Genomic DNA, 23,552 nt, shown 5'->3' on the forward strand with positions numbered 1-23,552 from the left:
CACCGAATATGGACGAAATCGAAACACACAGACACCCAAAGTCCCCCCACCCCCTCCCTCATTTCCTCCACCCATCCCTCGCTATCGACTTGGGAACAGTTCACAGGCTCCCAGTCGATCGCGATTGACGTATTGGACACCCCTGCGTGAAAATCTGAGGTAATTCACTGACTAGCTTAGCGCTTAGCACTATTGTTTGCGCATGAGCGGTGATTCAGTTGTCATCTGACTGGTTGTCCTATATGCCAATCAAGTAACGGGATTGATGATAGGCTGACATCATAAGTTCTGCTGTATTTAGCGCCGTTGTTTGATTGGGAGCGCCACCGCGGAGGCGTTTTTGACGCTTGTCATGTGAAAGCCCGGGAGCCGCATTGAAGCAGCCAAAGAGCCGAATGCGGCTCGCGAGCCGCGAGTTGGCCAACACTGCTCAAATATATTTCTGGTCCGCAGGCGGTGCGACGGGGCGGAGGAGCTCAGAGAGGAAAGGCATTTTAAAGACCTGAAAACAAATAACAGGATCTTAAAAAGAACTCTAAAATGTATTGGAAGCCAGTGAAGGGATGCCAGAGTAGGAGTGTTCTGCTCCTTCTTACGAGTACCAGTCAAGAGGCGAGCAGCGGCATTCTGGAACAACTGGAGACGCTTAGTGGAGGATTGGCTGACTTCAAAGCAAAGTCCATTACAGTAAACCAGCCGGACGAAGTCATGAATTACTGTTTCAAAGTGCTCTTGAGAAAGGAGAGTTTTTACTTTCGCCAGCTGCCTAAGACGGAAAGAAGCTGTATTCAACAATGGCACCAATTTGCATGTGGGGAGCTTGCGCACTGGATTTTGTGTTCGAGACATTTCCAGTGATGCAAATATTCTCATTTTGGACAGAAAAGCAGTCTGCTCACGAGGGTGACCCGAGCTATCTTTTACAGCAGCTGCCAGTTCATTGTGTATGCATGGCGTGTGCACACTGGATCAGCTTACAGCAGAAAATGCCAATCCCAGTTTTCTAGCCTCCTTATCCAACCTCTTAATTGTCATGGCGCTAAAGCTTGCCCTAGAAAGCCGATTGCGGCTGCAAGAAGCAAGTGGGCTACCGGACTTGCAGATTGTGTTGTAAATGGTTCTGTCTCCGCGGCAAATACAGAAATGGATGGGATAGCTGTTTGTTTGGCCTTCTTCTCTCTATCAGCAAAATAACAACCATGTTGAAAAAAAATGAAATTGACCACATTTGGACAAACGTGTTTTCCTCCAACAGCAACATAATAAATGGTGTATGTCTGGGCTGACAGGACAGGAGGATTTCAGGTGGCATGACGACAGAACGTTTCCAGAAAGTGTGAGTACATGTTACACTTGCAAGTGTGATGACTGGAAAGTTGTCGTCACAAGTCAGCCATGTAACCTCATTGTTGACATTACAACACTGCATGACCAACTGGGCTCGAGCTATATTTGTTTGTTAAAGTCCTATATAAAGAACCTTCAACTCTGTGTGTGTTCATGGGTGCGTGTGTGCGCATGTGCACATGCATGGCATGTTCTTTATCATTTTTGTTCCAGATGACACCAGGCACTGGGATAACTTTGGCGGACAACAGAAACGATGCTGCCGCGAGCAGCAACAACACGGTCAATATAAAGAGCAAACTTTCAGCACAGTCGTGGTGGTTATGTGCAGTTTGTGACAGCGTGACTTCGAAAGCATCCCATGGTGAACCAGCTCAGACTGGAAGCCAATTGACCCCGAGCCGGGCCCCACGGCACCACGGTTTCTAACCATGCGGTCATTATTGATAATGAGTGTGACATGCGAACAACGTGTTGAGCAAAACAGACTTGTGACCCACCCCTCCAAACAATTACAAGATATCACTGTGACCTTTGGACGCTTGCTGCACTGTGGATCTGAAATAACGAGACCGGCGCCGGCCACAACATCGAGTACACAATCTAGGTGCCATCCAACACAATAGCTGAGTTCATGATGCCGAGTTGTACAATAGCTGGCTTTTCCAATGTCTTCAAAATAACATTTTAATATATGAAATCAATCATCTGAGAATCAGAATCAGGTTAATTGGTCACGTATGCAAAAACACTCAAGGAATTTACTTGCCAGTTTGAACTCGTTCAGAGGAACAGAGACAAGACAGCAATAATTGACATGGGGGAGACTGAACAAGAAGACGTAAAAGTTCATCGCTGTTACTAATAAACTCCAAAGCAATCATTTAGTTTCGATGAGAGCCCAGGCAGTACTAAACATGCAGGAGATTACTGCTTGCGCTCGGGAGTTGAGTCGCTTCACACAGGATCATATCATCGCTGTCCTGTGAAAAACATGTGTGTCTATTATGCCAGGTATGCGCTCATCGGTTGTCAAAGAAAACACTAAAACGTGACCGTTCCTTGCCAAGTCTGGCCCTGTGCACCTGACATGCGCATTCTCCCATGGACTAAAGCACTTTTTCTCTTCTGCACTTCAGAGGCTGTCATAAATCCATTTCCCCCATGGAGGTGAAACATCAGATTGCACGTTTTGATTCCGTTAACTGTACAGCAACTGCCCAGAGACTGACGAGCGGCGGCTTATTTGTGCTGACGGTGCGAGACACTCCTAGAGCATAACGCTCACCGGCGCTCACTGATCGCCCAGCAACCGTAACGTGTCCCTCCCCTTATGCAGATGGTCAAATGTCAACATCGCATATTATATATATATTACTTGGCTAAAAATATCGGCTCCAGCTCACTTTATTTCCACCTGTTCCACCTACAAGAATCTTTTCTGCTTCTGCTCCTGCTGGCGTCTTGGACTATTAAGGTTTTTTTTTATACAGAGGTGCAGTGCTCCCACTGTATTTATCATAATGATGTTTAATCGTTTGTTTTGATTGGCTATGCCTGTTGTCAAATATGTTAAAGTGACTCAGGCGGTCCATGTCACAAAGAAGCTTTTTTTTAATTGATGGGGTGGGGGGGGATGTATTTAGTCATCGACACAGTATTCTGATTAATTTACTATCCTTTAATTTATTTCATACAGAATGAAAAGCACATGTTCGCATTCAAGGTGTATGTTAGACAGAGCAACGGTTTCAAAGGGACATGAATGAGATTCACAAGGCTCAGGAAAAGGCTGCATGTTATATAGCCAGCCCCAGATTGCAGTGAGTCATGCCTCTTTGATGTTTCAAAAGTCTAGACAGGAGAATCAACATAGGTGAAAGGTGCGCAAGCCAGCCATGTGAAAAGAAAAAGTCTGAGTGGCAGAATATGGCCCATAACGATTCCATCTCATTTTCCTGTGTAGTTCCATTCATCAGTTATGAGTGTTCCGATATTGCTACCATATTGACTTGCACGTTCCACAAAAGCAGCACTTTTTTTTCACCTAGAACCCTCTTGTCAAAACGGTTGTTCTTAAAGTCCGTTTATGTAAGGATGCCATCGTTGTCAGGAATGTTTGAGGTTGTTGCTGCTTGGTCCGCAATGATCAAGCTTTAGTCAACCGCTATTGCGCAGCCACGCTATAAAAAAAATGAAGCCCTCATTTCAGGCTAAAGGTTGGCCTGGATTTGTCTTGGGCCAGTTCTACTATTTGCCCTTGATTTCCTGTTCTATTTTGATCCCACTTGGTTGCACGCCCACTCCATCTGTCCATTACAGACAGCAGTTCAGTTTACACCTACACTGTTGTGATCCCTGATCGACACGGCATTTGCGTTTTAGAGCCTTACAGTGAAAACATTTTCTATATCATGTTTCTTTCGTTTTGTTTTGTTTTTAATCACAACATTTGTAATCATCACTGAAAACATGTGTCAACACAAAAGATATGAGCAAGCATTTTAAGTGTTTAGTCTAGGTGTTTATAGTCCATCAATACAATACAATACAATACAATACATGCTGATTTATATAGCGCTTTCATCATCACAGACAAAATGGTAGGCCAAAGGGTGCAATGTCAACATACGACCTCCCTATTGCCTTACGACCTGCCCAGTATGCATCACTTAATGGTGTTAAAGTCAAATCCCATTTATTTATACAGCCTTTAATCACAAACAGTCTCAAAGGGCTCCACATGCACACAGTTGACAAGGATTCACAACATTCCCTGACCTTCCCCAGGAGGGCAAGGAAAAACTAAAACAAAAAAACCCCTCCTGAGGAAAAATGAGAAACCTTGAGAAGTGGCCGTATATGGGGGAACACTCCTTCAAGGAAGACACAATATTGTCCTGTACAATGTTCTTTAGAATGACAAAAGTTCATTTTACAAGATGAATGATGCCTTCGGGAGAGGTGGCTCCCCATCTGAACCAGGTTGGTTGATGAAGAGATCTTCATCCCAGCGCTTCCGAGTAGGTGGTCTACCCCAGATCGTGTCCCGCTCAGCCGGTGTAAATCTTGTCAATCAGAGCACAATCCATACAACGACATCCAATTGGGTGATCATCAGCTAGCCCCCACTCTGAACCAGGGAGGAGGGGGTAGGGTCAATCAGAGGAAGTGGCAGTCTAACCGGCCAATAGCAGTTCAACTCAATGCAAGAGTTTACAAATAAGTCTTAAGTCGGGTTTGAAAATTTTCTACTGTGGGAGCTGCTCTAATTGCCTTGGGTAAGGCATTCCAGAGCACTGGAGCCCCAATTGAAAACGCTCTCAAACCTGCGGATTTCCTTTTGGCTGCCGGGATCCCTAACAGACCAGCGAGTTGTAGTGATGGGACGAAAACACTGGTGCGTCAGCAGTGTGCCGAGTGCGCATGTGTGAAACCCCGTCTTGATGTGTGCATCGCTTTCACAAAAAAAATCATGTGACCACTCGAGGAAGTGAGTCATTTGGATATGCCTCGCCAAATTGTGTTTATAAAGACAAACCCACAAACTGTATCGATAACATATCGATACAGTTTGTGGGTGTGTTCGAGTTTTACTTTATTTCTACATGGATCATTCTAGAAAATGTTCACAAGTCAGGAAATGTTATGATCTTCTGACGCCTAATAAGGTCAATCTTTTCCTCCTTTGGGCATGGTTTACTGTTAGTTTTTAATCAAAATGTTTCTCCTTTTTTGTCTTTGATGTTTCATTTTTTTCCAGATAAATTACCTTTATTTTACTGTAGATTATGTGTCGACTCTGCTCCACAGAACTGTCTTACATCGATAAGAGCACTTCATCAATTTTAGATGTACAGCTTAGGTCATTATTGACTGACCAACACGCTATCGATACAGTGCCAACACAGTTTGTGTAATGTGTCAATAAACTCCTCGAGGTATCATCTACCCATCACTAGTGTGTTGTGAACGAAGAGTTCAAGGCGGAGCATAGAGTGTCACAAAGTCAACAAGATAGGAAGGTGCTAAGCCATGTAAGAATGTATAAGTAGCAAAACATTGAAATCATATCTCAAGTGGACTGGAAGCCACTGGAAGTTGACTAGGATCGGGGTAATGTGAACCTACTTCCTCGTCCTCATCAGGAATCGAGCTGCAGCATGTTATACTCACTGCAGACTTTTAACACTAGACATGGAAAGATCAGAGAGCAATACATTGCAATAATCGAGGCATAACAAATGCATGAATTATCATTTCTGATTTACCAGGAGCTAAAATGAGACATATCTTACCAATATTGCAAAGGTGAAAAAACTCAACTAGTTGTATTCTGAATGTGCATTTGAAGAGGGGTTTCATGACACGTTAAGATCTACTATTCATTATGAATGGAAAATATTTGCTTGCTTGCTTGCTTGTTGTTTTCCTCCTCGCAATGCACTGATGTCTACGTTAAACTGTTAAGTGAATATCAATGCTCAATACTTTTTCAAAAGGTTTGTGGGGAACTTTTAGTGCCCTACATTTAGCCTCTATGTCTATTGGACACCCCTACAAAATGGCATAACCCGTTAATAGCGCACTAGATATGGAACAGTGTGCACATTCGGCCAAGCCTATTTCCGTGGTGTTTAAAGGATGTGTCGTCTTATCACGTCACACTTTGTTACTAACCCTTTAGCGAAAACTACAAACTCAACCCACAGTTAGCTGGAGCGTGTTCAGAGGACCTGAAAACTATGGAACTCGATTGCTCTAAAGCGGTCCAGTTTGCTGAAAGTTTTTAGCACGATAACAGTCAAACCATTCCAGGAAACGTTTATTTACTCGACTGTCCGTCGAGCCGCAAGCAATTCACTCTGAGCATGGAAACAGCCAGAATCGGACTGAGCAAGAATCGCTTCCTCGTTTTTCAAAGTCTCGTAGATTTGAGTCTTTCAGACTCCAAGCGTCTTCTGAATGTTTCGTACTTTGTAACCCGCTTCATTTAATCAGATACACTTCACTTTCTCTTCCGCCGCCATTACTGCTCCTCTTCGTTTGGATGCCATGATCTACAGGACGTAAAAATGTTCGCAATTTCAGTAAAACTCACTGCAATAAAAAGTCACTTGCATGTTGCTGTTTTGGATCCAATGATAGAAAATTGTTCTTATTCCTTATACTTATTCCGTCGTATCGAGCGGAAGTACTTGAGTTAGCGCAACTGCGTGTCACGTTTCGGTTTTGCGGTCTGGCCAGCAGGTGGCATGAGCGGACTTTCTGTCACACCTGCTGCCAATCTGTAATCTTCAGACTCAGCATTTAAGGACTCCGCCGCCATTCACCTGTTGTGGGAGTATTTTGTATGGCATTGCTATCTTCGCTGTTCTTTGACTTATTGGCTTTTGACCTCGTCGTGATTTCTCGTTATAGTTCTCGGTACCCATTTTTGAGTAATTACTGTTTTGTTTTGATGATCTGGATTTTTGTGCGTGTATTGGCATTACATTGTTTTTCGTTCGTATTTTGCGGTCTTTGTTTTTCTTCCTTGCTCTTTTGTGCAAGCACTTTTAGTGACTCGTTTGGATTTGCCTCCTGGTCATTATTGTGGACCAGCACTTTATGTTCTCGCCTTATTTTCGGTGCGATTCAGACATTAAATTGTCTTTTTCCCTACGGAGACCTTGTTGTTGTCTACGTTTTTGGATCCCCCCCCAAACTCGGTTTATCCGAGACGTAACACTGTGGGCTTCCGTATCGTCTCCCCCTCCCTCCCTGTGCTCTGCAACTTCAAGTAACTGTGCCACCTGCCGTTGAAATGCCTGTAATTACAAGTCCAAATGAAATGAATGCAATCATTTAAGTCGAACCTCAATTGTGTACTGTACCAACCTTCGGCGGGCTGGATTAAAAAGACCAACGGGCCGGATCCGGCCCGCGGGCTGTAGTTTGCCCACCTCTGCCCTAGGGACAGCTTCGGCCAAGGTGTGTCCTCCAATTAACATCATAGGTGTCTTCAAACTTGCAATCAATCAGTCGTCCTGTTAAAAGGGTAACAAGTCACTGTGAAGTTTGATGATGTGATTGATACCACGCTAAACATTGACCTGATGAAGCGAAGGAGAGAGATCACTCAGGAGATTAGTCCAGTCAAGTCAAGTCAACTGTATTTATAGAGAACTTTCAAGCAGCCATCGCTGCATACAAAGTGCTGTACATGGAGCAATTTAACATATACAATAAACAGTAAAACAAATCGGTAATAAAGACGGTAGAAAGCACCAAACAGTAAAAACAAGAACAAATCCAAGTCATGCTGAGTCGAACGCCAAAGAATACAAGTGAGTTTTGAGGAGGGTTTTCAAGATGGGCAGCAAGGAGGCTTGCCGAATGTTCAGTGGGAGGTCATTCCAGAGAGAGTGACCAGCAACAGAAAAGGCGTGATCCCCTCTGAGCCTCGGTTTAGCTCTTGGTACTTGTAATAATGTCTGGTCTGCAGACCTGAGGCACCGGGCAGGTGTGTAGATGTGTGGATGAGCTCAGAGAGGTAAGGTGGCGCGAGGTCATTTAGAGATTTGAGAATAAATAAGAGGACTTTGAAAATAACTCTAGTGAAGGGATGCCAGAGTAGGAGTTAGTGTATGTGCTCCCCTCTTACGAGTACCAGTCAAGAGGCGAGCAGCGGCATTCTGGACCAGCTGAAGGCGCTTAATGGAGGACTGGCTGACTCCAAAGTAAAGGGCATTGCAGTAATCGAGCCGGGATGTGACAAAGGCATGAATTACTGAAGAAAATGATCGGCAAGACCATCTCCAAGCAGCTTGATGTTCCCGGGGCCGCAGTTGCACCAATTTATTTCGAAATTTAAGATCCACGGGACTGGTGGAGGAGGAGAATTGATGACAAATTGAAGAGAAAGAATGGTAACAAAAGAGCCCAGAAGAACCTCCAAAGAAACAAAAGGTGAACTCCAAGGTCAAGGTAGATCAGTGTCAGGTCGCACCATCTGCCATAGTTTGAGCCAAAGTGGATGTCATGGGAGACAACCAAGGAGGACACAACTGTTGAAAATAAATCATCAAAAATTGTCATGTTGACAAGCTACAAAGCTTCTGGGCAAATATCCTTGATGTACAAATGAAACAAAAGGGAACTTTTTGCACGCCTGCCCTATGTTCACATAGGCTGAAATAAAGCCTACCAAAAAAAAAAGAACACTGTCCCACCTGTGAAATCTGGATGAGGGTAGGGCAGTGGTCCTCTACTATAAATGCCGTAGGTCCACGTTTTATTTATTTATTTCTTTATTTTTAAGACCAAGGTCCAGTCCCATGCACGGCGGTCATGGGGAGCAGGGCTATATGCCCATTTAGTATGGTCAAGCCAAGCTTATAAAAATCAACACTCCTCACAACCAACCAATAATGGGGTGCATGAAAATAACAATTATTCACTTTGCCAATACACAGCAAATAATGAGAGGTATTGTGTTGAGGCACAGGAGCTCTTTTATTTTGTTAAGTTGTGCCTGCTTAATAATAGAAATAGCCCTTTTAGGGAAATAAGACTATTTTAACCATGTTCAACAGTAGTTGTCTTTTTCCACCTTAATTTAACAAAAACAAAACAAAATACTAATTTTACCAAAATAAATACTAAACATGAAAACAAAAATATCCTTTTCATTTGTACAATTCCCCTTTTCACATCTCCTCTGAAATCAGAAGAGGAGTTAAGAACCATCATAAATACTGACACAAGGGAGCACAGGAATGTGCAGTGCTGTTCTTCCACTAAAGGTGAATGCAATGTCTGAGGCATGCAAATATTATTTGAGGACGCCATTGGGATGTTCATTTACCATGTTGCAGTGTTCTGCTGTTAAACAGCTGCAAAGATCCCCGGGTAGACGGGAGCAAAACTGCACACAATCGAAACCTCCCGCGATTCGTCTTGTCTAATTGTCTGTGTGCGGCTCTCCTGTGCTGAAGCTGTGAGCACGCTGTGGCGTCGCGCATACGTCCGTTTCCTGACACAATCATCCATTTTGAATGTGTGACGCTTATGTATGGGCACACCTTAAGTTCAGAGGAGCCAATCAGCGCATCGTTATCGCCGACATGCACAGCTCAGCCAGGGTCTCCAGTTCGTCAAACATTATACACACACAGTCGCGCTGCTACGGTCCTCTTCATTACATCTGTTAGTGCACGCAAAGAATAATTTTAACAAGCGATTGGGGTAATGCGCAGATTATAGTCCAAAAAAAATCTAATGTGTAACGTAAAAATCACTTTATAATTCATTATTTTATACAATTTGCCAAGGGTCCGGACAGAGGAGGTCGGCGGTCCAGTCGTGGATCGCGGTCCGCCAGTTGAGGAAGGCTGTTCTAGGGCTTCGTTGCCACATCTAGCACAGGGTATCTTGAGTCTGTGCAGCATACAATGAAATCCTCATGACCATCACGGTTTTCCAGGAGAAATGTGCTACCCAATTTCAGAAAAGTTGGTGTCCGTCTTGGGCCACGGGTATTGCAAAAGGATAATGACAACAAATGCAGACATGGAGCTAAAAATACCCATGAGTGGCAAAGAGCAAACATTAGCTTATTCTGAAGTGGCCTTCTATCCATCCATCCATTTTTGACACCGCTTATCCTGAAAAGTGTCACGGCCAGTTGCTGGAGCCTATCCCAGCTGACTTCAGGCAGAAGTCAGACCACACCCAGAACTGGTCGCCGGTCAGTTGCAGGGCACACAGAGAGACGAAACAACCATTCACACCCACAAGCACACCGTCACTGAGTGGGAACTGATCCCACGCTGCCCGCACACAAGGGCGACAAGTGTACCACTACCCCATCAGCGATTTGTGGCCTTCTATTTGATCCCGAATCTAAATCCGATTGAATATCTGTGGAAGGAGCAGAAACATGGCATCTAGAGAAAGCACCCTTCAAACCTGACACAACTACAGCAGTTTGCTGATGACGAATGGCCCAAAATCCATTCAAAGAGGTGTGGAAGTCTCGTTGAAAGTTACAAAAACATTTCATTGCAGTAATTGCCTCAAAAGACCGCGCACCAAATTAGTAAAAAGCATCATCATTTTTGTCCTGCTCCATGATATGTTTTTAATTGTTCTGTTGAACCAGAATTCAAAAGCAATATCTGATATCCAATGGTTGATTTTCATTACATTTGAATTTGGTATTATTTTCTTTTCAGTAATAGAGGTGTACCACAAGTGTGTGTGTACAATTATGTTATCTCCAGTATCTTCTTTACAGACCTTTGTTGATGGAGAGTGGGCATGCCCCCCCCACACACACACACACAAACCTCCCACCCCCATCAGATTTCTGTGGCTCATGTTGTAGAAGACAATTTAAGGCCCATTCACATCAAAGAGCCTCCCTGACCACCATTGTTAAGGGAAAAAGATGAGGGGTGGTGACTTACAGGGGACTATAAAGTTCGATGAGTAAGTCACTTTCTTTCCCCCCCCACACACAGACACACACACATTCAACGTCAGATTGTAGAATGGGCTTCATCACTCCATCAGTCCTCACACAGAAACACGTGAAAGCACAATGGTTAAGATTTCATCTCACAAGCCTGCAGAGCCGAGTTGCACTGGATAATTAGCAGCTTTTCACCATGGGTGTGTTAATAGACAACAGTGTGAATGAATGTATTGTGTGTGTATGTGTGTGTGTGTGTGTGTGTGTGTGTGTGTGTGTGTGTGTGTTCTTGTACTCACTACATTGTGAGGACCGGTGTGAGTTTTTAACCAACGGAGTGAGGACATTTTGACGAAGTGAGGACATTTTGGCCGGTCCTCACTTTGACATCCTCTAAATCAACTCTAAAGTGTCCAAAACGGGTACCCTGTGCTTTTCCCCAAAGGTCCCCAGAATGGGTCCATGTTGAGAATTTTTCGCCGGGAATTCACACCCTTTTTGCTCTCTACTGCAGCTTCTGTCGAAATTCAGTACTGCACCAACCTCACACTTTTTGCTCTCTACTGCAGCTCGTGTCAAAATTTGGTACTGCAACAATTTCACACTTTTTGCTCTCTACTTCAACTAGTGTCGAAATTTGGTACTGGACCAAAATTATAAATGACAAATCCCCTTCCTGCTCTTTGAAGAGCCACCCTGAGAAATAGTTATTTGTTTGTTTTTCAAAGACCGTTACAAGTTATGTGAATTCAATTTTTTTGTGAGGAATGTATTTTATTAATGTGTTTGTTCTGAGTTTGTGTTGGACTCCTATTATTTCCATGTGATTTGGTTAAATGTATCCGATTAAAATTGGAAATGCAATTAATAATAACAGTAACCAAATTAAGTAAAGCCTCAGTCCTACTTTAATTGTATTCAATAGAATGCAATGAAGGGACATTGCATTTTTTTCTTGTCTACATTACAGTTTACATTGTCTAGATCCAAAAGTACTGTACTTAAACAAGTAGAAAAATGTATTACATCACAAAAGAGAGGTTCGAGGCTCGTTAAAGCCACTTTTCATCAGTTGTTTTTGTTGAGGCACAAATAAACGTTGCATTTAGCATAATTTTAAACTGCCTGACCATTACAATTGGACAAAGAACATAGCACTTTAAAAACGATCTGACATTTGTATCTCTTCAATGTGTACACATACAGTGAACAACTGTGACATCAGCTCAATGAAATGTAGAGTGAAACTGAAATGAACAGATTTAAACACTAACCTCGTGTACATAAATACAACACAAATCATCTGGTACTAAACAAAGACATAAATGCAGCTCGAAGTGTGACAAACAACGATAAACAAGGCGTTTTCGCGATTCTTTCGCATGCTAATTAGCTCGCTAGCACCGACCTAGCATCGTCGCTATGTTGTTAGCATTCATTTAGCATCATCGCTATGTCGTTAGCAGTACTCTGAGCTAGCGAGTTTCAATGACAACAATTGAAGAAAAACGATCTCCGAAACACATTTCTAAATAATTCTAAGCACAAGCAGACTTACAGCCATTGCTTTCGAAGGTGAAACGAAAGGAATATAACTCAGGAGGACCAGTTGCAACGACCACAATCGGGCTTTCTGGAACGATTAGTCTGATGAAACACGGCGTCTGCTACCCACAATGCACCGCGATAACTAAATGAATATTCTAAACACGATTTCTATTAATGAAATGGCCCGAAACTTTTACTGTAGGCAGAACACTTACATACAGGAGTTTATGAATAAAATGTGTGCGAGAATTGAAATCCGTTGAGAGACGGCATCGTGTTTGCACATGGTGGCCAACTCCTGCTGAGTGCATCAAGCCGAATTAATCAAATATCTTCAAAAATAACTTATCATGGGGATTGACAATAGGATGGCACATATTTTTATTTTATTGGATGGATTCTGGAGTTGGTGTGAATTCACAAATACTGCGAGAATTCAGCTTGCAGGCATGGTTTTCCTTAGAAGAGTCTGTGAATCAGTCCGCATGTCCGCATGACAAATGTTCCCTCTAAATTGTGCTCGTGAGCAATTTCGCGTAGCTCTCGTGCTCCCAGCCGCACACGGTGATGCTGGCGCGCACAATGCGCAGCTGCAGGCAACATTGAAGGGGTGTTCACACGGAGCACATTTGCTCCGGCCCTGCACCGATGTATTTTGTTGCGATATATTTTGCACCGCAGCAAAATGTGTGGAGCGCTCACACGAACAAAGCCGCTGAGCATGTCAGCACCGGCACAGCGTCGTGCAGCCCCACTTGCGTTCACACGGCAGTTTCTGCAGCGGAGCAAAACGACAGAAAACAAATGAGCTGTCGTGTTGTTGTTTTTTTTAAACGTATACACAACTCAAGGACTACTGGACAGGCACGTCCTTCTCCTTCTCGGTCTCCGTGCCTTCTGCTCGAGAGTGACCGCCCCCGAAACACGTAAATCAACGATGACTTCAATGACACTCAGAAAAGCAAACACGTAATGCGCCAAACAGAAAATCAGAGAGGAAATCACAAAATAAATTATATGGGGGTGGGGGGTTGTGAGCACACAACAAAGGAACAAACTACACAAACAACTCAGAGACAGTCCAGTCTCCTACAAAAGGAAAGATGTTACCAGCTAAGTCTTGTGTCGTTATTAAACAAACACATGCAGTCCGACAGAGCGTGAAAGCAACGCATTCTCGCCGTACGTTAACTCTTCACAAGCATTTGCTCTGGAGCAAATTTAACCCAGTTGCGTTCACACGTGCAAATTTACATCGGTGCTGCTGCGCAAACGAGCTTTTGCTCCGGAGCAAATTTTTAAACCACCTCCCTGTGGTGGATCAAATTTGGTCCGGTGTAAGCTGTTTTCCGGGGCTACGCCGGAGCTAATTTGCACGCGTGAACGCTCTACTGGGGCAGCCCCGGTGTAGCACCGGACCAAATTTTGCCGTGTGAACACCCCTTGAGACCGCTTAATTCACGAAAACCATATGTGGACATAGTTTACGAGCCCCTTAAATGAGCCTCTTTGTTTGTTTAAACCTCTTTCACACTTTTCGGTGGACAGGAGACTAGAAATGTTTGTGTTTAACTAAATGACATGCTTTCCATGATTAATGAGTAGGCAGTGTGGGACCATATTGCTACAGGTTGTATTGAGACTTGATTATTCTTGAAAAGACCCATGCTAAAATGAAAGTAACGAATGAGGGCTGGTATATATGTTACAACTCTCTATTCAGTGGTTTCATTTTTGCTTGTTTTGTAACATATCTGCTTCATGTAACTTGTGATCTCAGGTTTTAGACAGGTGTAACGCTTGTTTGATTTTGCTCACCGTGGTCCAAGTAATACTCAGGCGTTTGTGTGAATGCTATTACAAATGGAAAATTAGAAGAAATATTGCTCATGACCTTGCTGCATGTCCACACGAATGACTCAAACTTAAATACTGTGGAATATTGCATGTTTCAAGTATGCCGACTCTAATCAGAATTTGAAAATGCTAGCTTAAAGCTCTTCTCATGGTCTCACCACCCGTGGGAGGGGTCAAAGGGGTCGGTCGGGTGCAATGCGAGCTGGGCGGCAGCCAAAGGCGGGGACCCTGGCGGTCCGATCCTCGGCTGCAGAAGCTAGCTCTTGGGACATGGAATGTCACCTCTCTGGCAGGGAAGGAGCCCGAACTGGTGTGTGAGGCAGAGAAGTTCCGACTGGATATAGTCGGACTTGCCTCCACACACAGCCTAGGTTCTGGACAGCTGAGCAACGCTGTCTTGGGTGGTGATCGAGGGGAGGTCAAGTTCGAGATAGTGAGTGATTGGAAAGAAAAGCCACCAGCTGTTGTAGGTCTCATTTTGGAGCAAAGAGCCCTCATTTTGTGACTACTCTTGTTATAATGTATTTTGTTCATATACCTGTACTGTATACTGACGTTTTTGTGTTATTTGTGTTGTTGGGGCATATATTTTTGCATTTTACTGCATGTGTTCTTACACATGTATTTTGTTAACATACTTGCATGTTCATAAAGGACGTGTACCATAGTCATGTCCCACATAAGGAAATTCTGTTATCAAGGCTGATTGAGCAACGCAACCATGATTTCTACTAAAGAATACTTACTGTTGTTACTTATTGGATGCAAATCATAATGATCCAGTTGAAATGTCCAAATCAGAATGAAACAAATTGGATATGCTGGGAACACTTCTGCAATACAGTACCTAACTCATTTTTTCTTGCAAAGTGTTGTGGCTGGCTTCTGCGCAGCTCTGCTAATTGAAATGTAAACAAACTCATGTCTGGGGGGAGGGGTGCTGCAAAAACTTCGTTTTGGAGCAGGTAACAGCCGCTCCTCTTCATGGCCAATGACTAAGTCAATTATCAAAATTGCCACAGCCTTTTTGAACTTTGAGGTCTGCTGTGAAGGCGAGCATGATCAATTTTGAGCAACATCTACATACAGTATTTGAGTAACTAGGCTCACCAATGTCACATACTCCGCGCACACACAGTATATTTAAACTGACTTACAATTTTACAATTGTTTTTAAAGCAACATAATTCCAAACTCTAATATGGAATTTAGATGAAACAATTATTTACTTATTGAATGCAAGTCATATTTTCCAGTTTCAATGTCCAAAGCTGAATGAAATAAATTGGATATGCTGGGGACACTTCTGCAATACAGTACCTAACTCATTTTTTTCTTGCAAAGCGTTGTGGCTGGCTTCTGCCTCAGCTCTGCTAATTGAAATGTAAACAAACTCATGTCTGGGGGGAGGGGTGCTGCAAAAACTTCGTTTTGGAGAAGGTAACAGCAGCTCCTCTTCATGGCCAATGACCAAGTCAATTATCAAAATTGCCACAGCCTTTTTGAACTTTGAGGTCTGATGTGAAGGAGAGCATGATAAATTTTGAACATCTACATACAGTATTTGAGTAACGAGGATCACCAATGTCACATACTCCTAAAATAATTACAGCAAATAAAATTATATATATGTTCACAAACACAACCGCACACACAGTATATTTAAACTGACTTAAAAATTTACAATTGTTTTTAAAGCAACATAATTCCAAACTCTAATATGGAATTTAATCGTTTCTTGGTTTCTTGGAATTGGAATTCTTTACTTATTGAATGCAAGTCATATTTTCCAGTTTCAATGTCCAAAGCAGAAAAAAATGAATTGGATTTTCTGGGGCCCTCCGTGAGTCGTCACCTTACAGTGGTGGAGGGGTTTGTGTGTCCCAATGATCCTAGAAGCTAAGTTGTCTGGGGCTTTATGCCCCTGGCAGGGTCACCCATGGCAAACAGGTTCTAGGTGAGGGGCCAGACAAAGCACGGCTCAAAGACCCCAATGATGAATACAATAAATGGATCTAGGTTTCCCTTGCCCGGACGCGGGTCACCGGGGCCCCCCTCTGGAGCCAAGCCTGGAGGTGGGGCTCGTTGGCAGGCGCCTGGTGGCCGGGCCTACACCCATGGGGCCCGGCCGGGCACAGCCCGAAGAGGCAATGTGGGTCCCCCTTCCCATGGGCTCACCACCCATGAGAGGGGCCAAAGGGGTCGGGTGCAATGTGAGCTGGGCGTCAGCCAAAGGCGGGGACCCTGGCGGTCCGATCCTCGGCTGCAGAAGCTAGCTCTTGGGACATGGAATGTCACCTCTCTGGCAGGGAAGGAGCCCGAGCTGGTGTGTGAGGCAGAGAATTTCCGACTGGATATAGTCGGACTTGCCTCCACACACAGCCTGGGTTCTGGTAGCAGTTCTCTCGAGAGGGGTTGGACTCTCTTTCACTCTGGAGTTGCTCACGGGGAGAGGCGCAGAGCAGGTGTGGGCATGCTCATTGCCCCCCGGCTCAGTGCCTGTAAATTGGGGTTCACACCGGTGGACGAGAGGGTTCCATCCCTTCGCCTGCGGGTGGGGGGACGGGTCCTGACTGTTGTTCGTGCATATGCACCAAACAGCAGCTCAGCATACCCACCCTTTTTGGAGTCCTTGGAGGGTGTGCTGGAGAGTACTCCTGCTGGGGACTCCCTTGTTCTACTGGGGGACTTCAATGCTCACGTGGGCAATGACAGTGAGACCTGGAGGGGCGTGATTGGGAGGAACGGCCCCCCGATAAGAACTCGAGTGGTGTTTTGTTATTGGACTTCTGTGCTCGTCACGGACTGTCCATAACGAACACCTTGTTCAAACATAAGGGTGTCCACATGTGCACCAGGACACCCTAGGCCGTAGTTCCATGATCGACCTTGTGGTCGTGTCATCGGATTTGCGGCCGCATGTTCTGGACACTCGGGCGAAGAGAGGGGCGGAGCTGTCAACTGATCACCACCTGGTGGTGAGTAGGCTCCGATGGTGGGGGAAGATGCCAGTCCGTCCTGGCAGACCCAAACGTATTGTGAGGGTCTGTTGGGAGCATCTGGCAGAATCCCCTGTCAGAAGGAGTTTCAACCCCCACCTCCGACAGAGCTTTTCCCATGTTCCGGGGGAGACAGGGGACATTGAGTCCGAGTGGACCATGTTCCGTGCCTCTATTGTTGAGGCGGCCAATCTGAGTTGTGGCCGTAAGGTGGTTGGTGCCTGTCATGGCGGCAACCCTCATACTCGCTGGTGGACACCAGCAGTAAGGGATGCCGTCAAGCTGAAGAAGGAGTCCTATCGAGCCTTTATGGCCTGTGGGACCCCAGAGGCAGCTGACGGGTATCGCCTGGCCAAGCGGAACGCAGCTTTGGTGGTCGCCGAGGCAAAAACCAGAGTATGGGAAGAGTTCGGTGAGGCCATGGAAGCCGACTTCCGAACGGCTTCAAGGAAATTCTGGTCCACCATCCGACGTCTCAGGAGGGGGAAGCAGTGCACCACTAACACTGTGTACAGTGGGGATGGGGCGCTGCTGACTTCAACTCGGGACGTTGTGAACCAGTGGGCAGAATACTTCGAAGACCTCCTCAACTCCACCAACACGCCTTCCTTGGAGGAAGCAGAGCCTGGGGACTCTGAGGTGGGCTCTCCTATCTCTGTGGTTGAAGTCACCGATGTGGTTAAAAAGCTCCTCAGTGGCAAGGCCCGGAGTTCCTCAAGGCTCTGGATGTTGTGGGGCTGTCCTGGTTGACACGCCTCTGCAACATCGCGTGGTCAACAGGGAGAGTGCCTCTGGATTGGCAGACCGGGGTGTAGTCCCTCTTTTTAAAAAGGGGGACCGGAGGGTGTGTTCCAACTACAGAGGGATCACACTCCTCAGCCTCCCTGGTAAGGTCTATTCAGGGGTGCTGGAGAGGAGGGTCCGTCAGGAAGTCGAGCCTCAGATTGAGGAGGAGCAGTGTGGTTTTCGTCCCGGCCGTGGAACAGTGGACCAGCTCTACACCCTTGGCAGGGTTCTCGAGGGTATGTGGGAATTTGCCCAACCAGTCTACATGTGGACTTGGAGAAGGCGTTTGACCGTGTCCCTCGGGGAGTTCTGTGGGGGGTGCTTCGTGGGTATGGATTACAGAACCCCCTGTCTCGGAGTTGTTTGTTCCTTTGTTGTTTGTTCACAACCCCCCGCTCCCCATAGAATTTATTTTGTGATTTCCTCTCTTGATTTTCAGTTTGGCGCATTAGTGTTTGCTTTTCTGAGTGTCATTGAAGTCATCGTTCATTTACGTTTTCTTGGGTGGTCACTCTCGAGCAGAAGGCATGGAAACCGAGAAGGAGAAGGACGTGCCGGTCCAGTAGTCGCTTGAGTTGTGTATATACAGTACGTTTTAAAAAGAACCAACACGACAGCTCGTTTGTTTTCTGTCGTTTTGCTCCGCTGCAGAAACTGCCGTGTGAAGCGGCTTTTTACGTGTGAACGCTCCACACAATTTGCTGCGGTGCAAAATATATCGCAACAAAATATATCGGTGCAGCGCCGGCGCAAATGTGTACCGTGTGAACGGCCCTTTAGTCAATCAGTTCCTACAACAGCAAATCGCAACCGGCCCCTTGCTAGGTTCTGATAACCTTCAATCTTGGCTCCGGCCTCCCTGTATGGAGTTTGCATGTTCTCCCCGGGCCTGTGTGGGTTTTCTCCAGGTACTCTGGTTTCCTCCCACATCCCAAAAACATGCATGAAAGAATAATGGAACACTCTAAATTGTCCCTAGGTGTGAGTGTCAGTATGGATGGTTGTTCATCCATGCATGTCCTTTTAGAACAGCTTTTCACATGGCTACACTGTAAAAATGAACTTTTGGTTTGAAAAAAAAGATGTCTACATTAGAGATTGTGCAGGACAGCTGCGTCTTTGTCAGTGGCTAAGTACCCACTCGTTGGTGAGTACCTAAGAATGCAATGGACAGTAATTAGAGTGTGACACATATTTGGTTTCTGTGGGGGGGGGGGGGGACATGTGGAGACTCGCTTCATTGACGCAAAGTTTCACATCAAGGTGAGGGGCCTGAAATTAGCGTCTTGTAGCCCGTGAGTGTGAGACCCCTGTATTAAATTAAGAAACATTTTACATCTTTTTGGAAAGGCAGGTTGGAAATATAGGTTGTTATTTCAGTATTATTGGATGACTACATTGATAAACTACAACTTGAGCCCTTCTGACAGTTTCGTGGTATATTGGTTTCAATGGCAGCACTGTTAAATGCTGGATGCGGAAGGGAGCCGGTCACCTTGTTGAAGTGAAGTTGTAGTCTTGGAAGTAGGAAAAATGGACAAACATAAATATGGAACAGCTTTGACAATATCCCAAACTGTAATAACCGAAGCAGAGCATTGCATACACAGTGTAGGTGTTTTATTTGTTTTAATTTCTTTGATTGATAAATTAATAACTAAAAAAGTGTTTTGAAATGTTGTTACAATACTTTATGTAGTTTAAGAATTTGTGTGAATTTCTGATTATGTTATATGAAACGTTAAAGTGAGAAGACCATGAAAGGGTTAATCATGTTTAAGTAGAGTTTTCGCTCCGAAGTTGCTGCTCTGCCCATCCCCCCACTCTCCCCCTCGCATCAATTAAGAAGCGGTTGGCTTCAAAGGCTGGAGGAGGGTTGTCTTCGCGCGATACTTTTCGGCGCACTCAAGCCATTTATATTTCTATACCGGGACAACCAACACCATTTGGCTTTTTGACGACATGGCGAAAACACGGAGAAGACTCGCCCCTAACCGGGAGCACCACCGTCAGAATGAGAATGCTCAGGTAAGTAATCATCCTTTCTTTGTCGAGAGACGGGTACCCGCGAATACGAGTGTCGTCGTAACAATCTGCGTACTGAGCACCGAAGGACTTGTTACTCGCGGCGTACTGTAAACTCTAGGCCGTCAACTGATTTTAATTTAAAGCTGCTTTATGTAGTTTTTTTTCTACACGAAGAAACAATGGCAAACTACGAACACAGCAATTTAGGAACAACGCACATGGCTTGCGCTCAGGCGGTTACGGCAAGGCCGCGTCGCGTTGAATTTATGTGGTTTATATTTCGGGCAAAAATGAGACAGAAATTGTTAGTTTCTGTACTCATACCGAATTGAAATAAGTAGACAAATGAACCAGTGCTCTGGCTCGCTGTATTATATTAAACTAGACGTGTTTAGTCTAGCCAGAAACCATTTTTCCTCGAGAAAAATGTATTTTTTAAAATTAAATACCGAATGAATGAGGCGGATTGCAGGCCAACGCGAGCTGCTTTACTGTGTTTTTAAATGCCAGTTGCTTAATTTCACAGAGCATCCGAAGCGTGTATCCAACATGAGTTTTATCATCACAGGTTCAAATACTACTCTGTACCATTTTATTTATTACTATCGTATTTTGAGTTCATTTACATAATCATATTCATTTTACTCTTTTTTTTCTGCCTGTCAACTAAAATGTCCATAGATTTTTGCCCAGTTTTTAATTTAATAAATTATTTGTCTCTTTTCCATGAGACTAGAAAATGCATGCTGATTAACTCATACTTTGTTTTATTAATGGAGGTTTTAGTTCCATCTGGTCTACTTTCCATCCTGTGAAAATGTGTGACGACAAAACATTGTCGTATTTTCATGAATGCAAGTTGGAAGACAAGTGTTGAAAACATTGGCAAAGACAGATAAACTTTGTACAGAATTGCCGAGATCTAGCATAAAACTCTTTTTCACCATCTCAGTTGTCTACAAAATTAACAATTTTCCCTGTTTTTCCCTCTTCTGCCCTGATGTGTAGGCTCAAATGCGTAAAGCCCAACCATCAGGGCAACATACACCTCTTCTCAAAGAGAGGCCTGGTGCTGAGACTCATTCCGGAGCCTTCTCCACAAGGTCAACACCATCATCATCATCAGAGGAGTCTGTGTCATCCGCCCAAAGTGGAGATGACCACAAACCAGCATTCAGTGAAGGGAGGAGGTCCCGGTCGTCCAACAGCAGTGGATCAGAAAAGGACCACATTGATTTGCATGAAGCTAAGGCCCTCAAGGCAAAATGTAAATCAAAACAAAAAGGTACGAAATCGAAAGGAACAGAGAAGTTAAATGATGGCCAAAAAAGGAACTACCACCAATCTTCGTGGATGTGACACGTGCCTCAGAAAATACGCACAAGAGAGCAAGGCCAAAAACCCAGAACTGTTGAGGTCAACAAAATTAAGGAAGCATGTTGCTACCTTATGTCAGCTTCTCGACCTGAATAATCAGGAACTCGAGCAAGTTGCTCGTTTTATGGGACACGACATTAGAGTCCATTGTGAGTTTTATCGGCAGACCGATAAAACTTTCCAAGTGGCCAAGATTGCCAAACTACTGTTTGCGATGGAACGTGGGACAGAGTCGCTGAAGGGAAAGAGTCTGCAAACCCTGGACTGTGTTATCACTGGTATGTAAATTAATATATTTTTAAAGTCATCCCCTTCCATTTATTCTTTTCTCCCTCTGTCTTTGTTTCCACGACAGTGTGCATGTCTTTATCTGCATATTTTCTTTTACCTTCATATTTTAGTGTAAAATTATGTTTTCTGATTTCTGACTGTGAATATTTCAAAAGGAAGAGCACATGCAGCCACCTCAACCAAAGGTCTGAAAGGTGGCAAAAAGAGAAGACCAGATCCAGGGAGACGACAGGAAGCTCAAGATGGTATGTAATAAAAATAACATTAGTAGTCATAGCAGGAAGAGGGATGCCAATATATGCTCTAGAGTTCATGCTTGAAATTAATATAGAAACCTTGAATCATTTCAAATTAATCACATTCAAACATTAGACCTAGTGTTGACCAAATACCTACTTCTAAGTTACAACAATTTTTAGTTAGACACCAATTGATCCCAGTTGCCTCTGCCTCTGGCACCTTTAACCAGAACCTTTTTTTCAATGATATCAATAAGCAGACAAAAGCACACACATATGTATGTCGAGTTATTTGGGGGGATGTTGCAGCAACTTGACAGGCAGCTCCCTCTCACTATCCTCACACGTGTGCTGTTCTGACACACATCTGTCTTGTGGATTAAAAGTAACGAACAATGATCAAAGACAGAACTTTTAATCAAAAAGGGAGTTAGTGATAACATGCGATCGATACCGTTCTAATACCGTTAAACTACAATTGATTAAAGCTGGTTAGCATGTCGACCTCACAGTGCAAAGGTGCAGGGTTCAATTCCGGTCCCAGTCTTCCTATGTGGCGTTTGCTTATTTTTCCCACCACATACCTGCGTGGGCTTACTCCAAGTACTTCGGTTTCCTCCCACATTCCAAAAACATGCGTGGAAGGCTGATTAAAAACTCTAAATTGTCCCCAGGTGTGAGTTTGAGATGGTTGTCTCTGTGTGCCCTGCAATTGGCTGGCAACTTGTTCAGGGTGTCCCCCGCTGACCTCCCAAAGACAGCTGGGATAGGCTCCAGCATGCCCTGCGACTCTTGTGAAGATAAAGCGGATTGGAAAATGGATGGATGTTTAGTAATTCCTTTACCTTGACAGCTCTCATTTTCTCTGTGTCCAGACCATTTGCATAAATGAGAAAACCCTTTCAGTCTCAGAGCAAGAGTGAATGTCTTCCATCCATATTTACATGGTGTAAATGTCATCTTTCACAGAATGAGAAGTGCCACATTCAGCTGTAGCAACGAGATCTGATGATGAAGATGATGGAGGCGGTAACAGTACCAACTTGGACACTGAAAACACAGGTAATGCTTTCAGTTTGACTTGGACCATCTGTCACTGCACCATTGCTATGTTTCTGAGATGTAAGGAATTTCATTTGAGTACATCATCTTGCTACAAGTCCAGCTCCGGCCTCCCTGTGTGGAGTTTGCATGTTCTCCCCGGGCCTGCGTGGGTTTTCTCCGGGTGCTCCGGTTTCCTCCCACATTCCAAAAACATGCGTGGCAGGCTGATTGAACACTCTAAATTGTCCCTAGGTGTGAGTGTGAGTGCGAATGGTTGTTTGTTTCTGTGTGCCCTGCGATTGGCTGGCAACCGATTCGGGGTGTCCCCCGCCTACTGCCCGAAGACGGCTGGGATAGGCTCCAGCACCCCCCGCGACCCTAGTGAGGATCAAGCGGCTCGGAAGATGAATGAATGAATGAATGAATGAATCTTGCTACAAGGCACCTACAAAAGGCCACCGAAGATGCAGTCAATTAAAGAAAGAAATTATGCTGATGACGCTGATGACGACATGAGTGATGTTTCTGGCAGTGAATATGGCGGTAATGTTTTTTTGTCCGACTTGAATCCTCTTTTGC

General features: G+C 44.5%; 2 protein-coding genes across 2 annotated transcripts in view; one reads left to right on the forward strand and one right to left on the reverse strand.

Annotated features, from left to right (window-relative positions):
• The window catches only part of abcb6a (ATP-binding cassette, sub-family B (MDR/TAP), member 6a), a 139,137-nt gene that overhangs the window by 17,653 nt on the left and 97,932 nt on the right, over positions 1–23,552 (forward strand). The window lies entirely within an intron of this gene.
• The window catches only part of rpl31 (ribosomal protein L31), a 237,082-nt gene continuing 221,244 nt past the window's right edge, over positions 7,715–23,552 (reverse strand). The window contains exon 5 of the mRNA XM_052058937.1: positions 7,715–7,836. Within this exon, the coding sequence (XP_051914897.1) occupies positions 7,730–7,836 (107 nt within the window). The 3' untranslated portion in view covers positions 7,715–7,729. The remainder of the gene's footprint in view (positions 7,837–23,552) is intronic.

The sequence above is a fragment of the Hippocampus zosterae genome, chromosome 2 (assembly GCF_025434085.1).
Source record: "Hippocampus zosterae strain Florida chromosome 2, ASM2543408v3, whole genome shotgun sequence".
In the NCBI taxonomy this organism is placed as follows: Eukaryota; Metazoa; Chordata; class Actinopteri; order Syngnathiformes; family Syngnathidae; genus Hippocampus; species Hippocampus zosterae.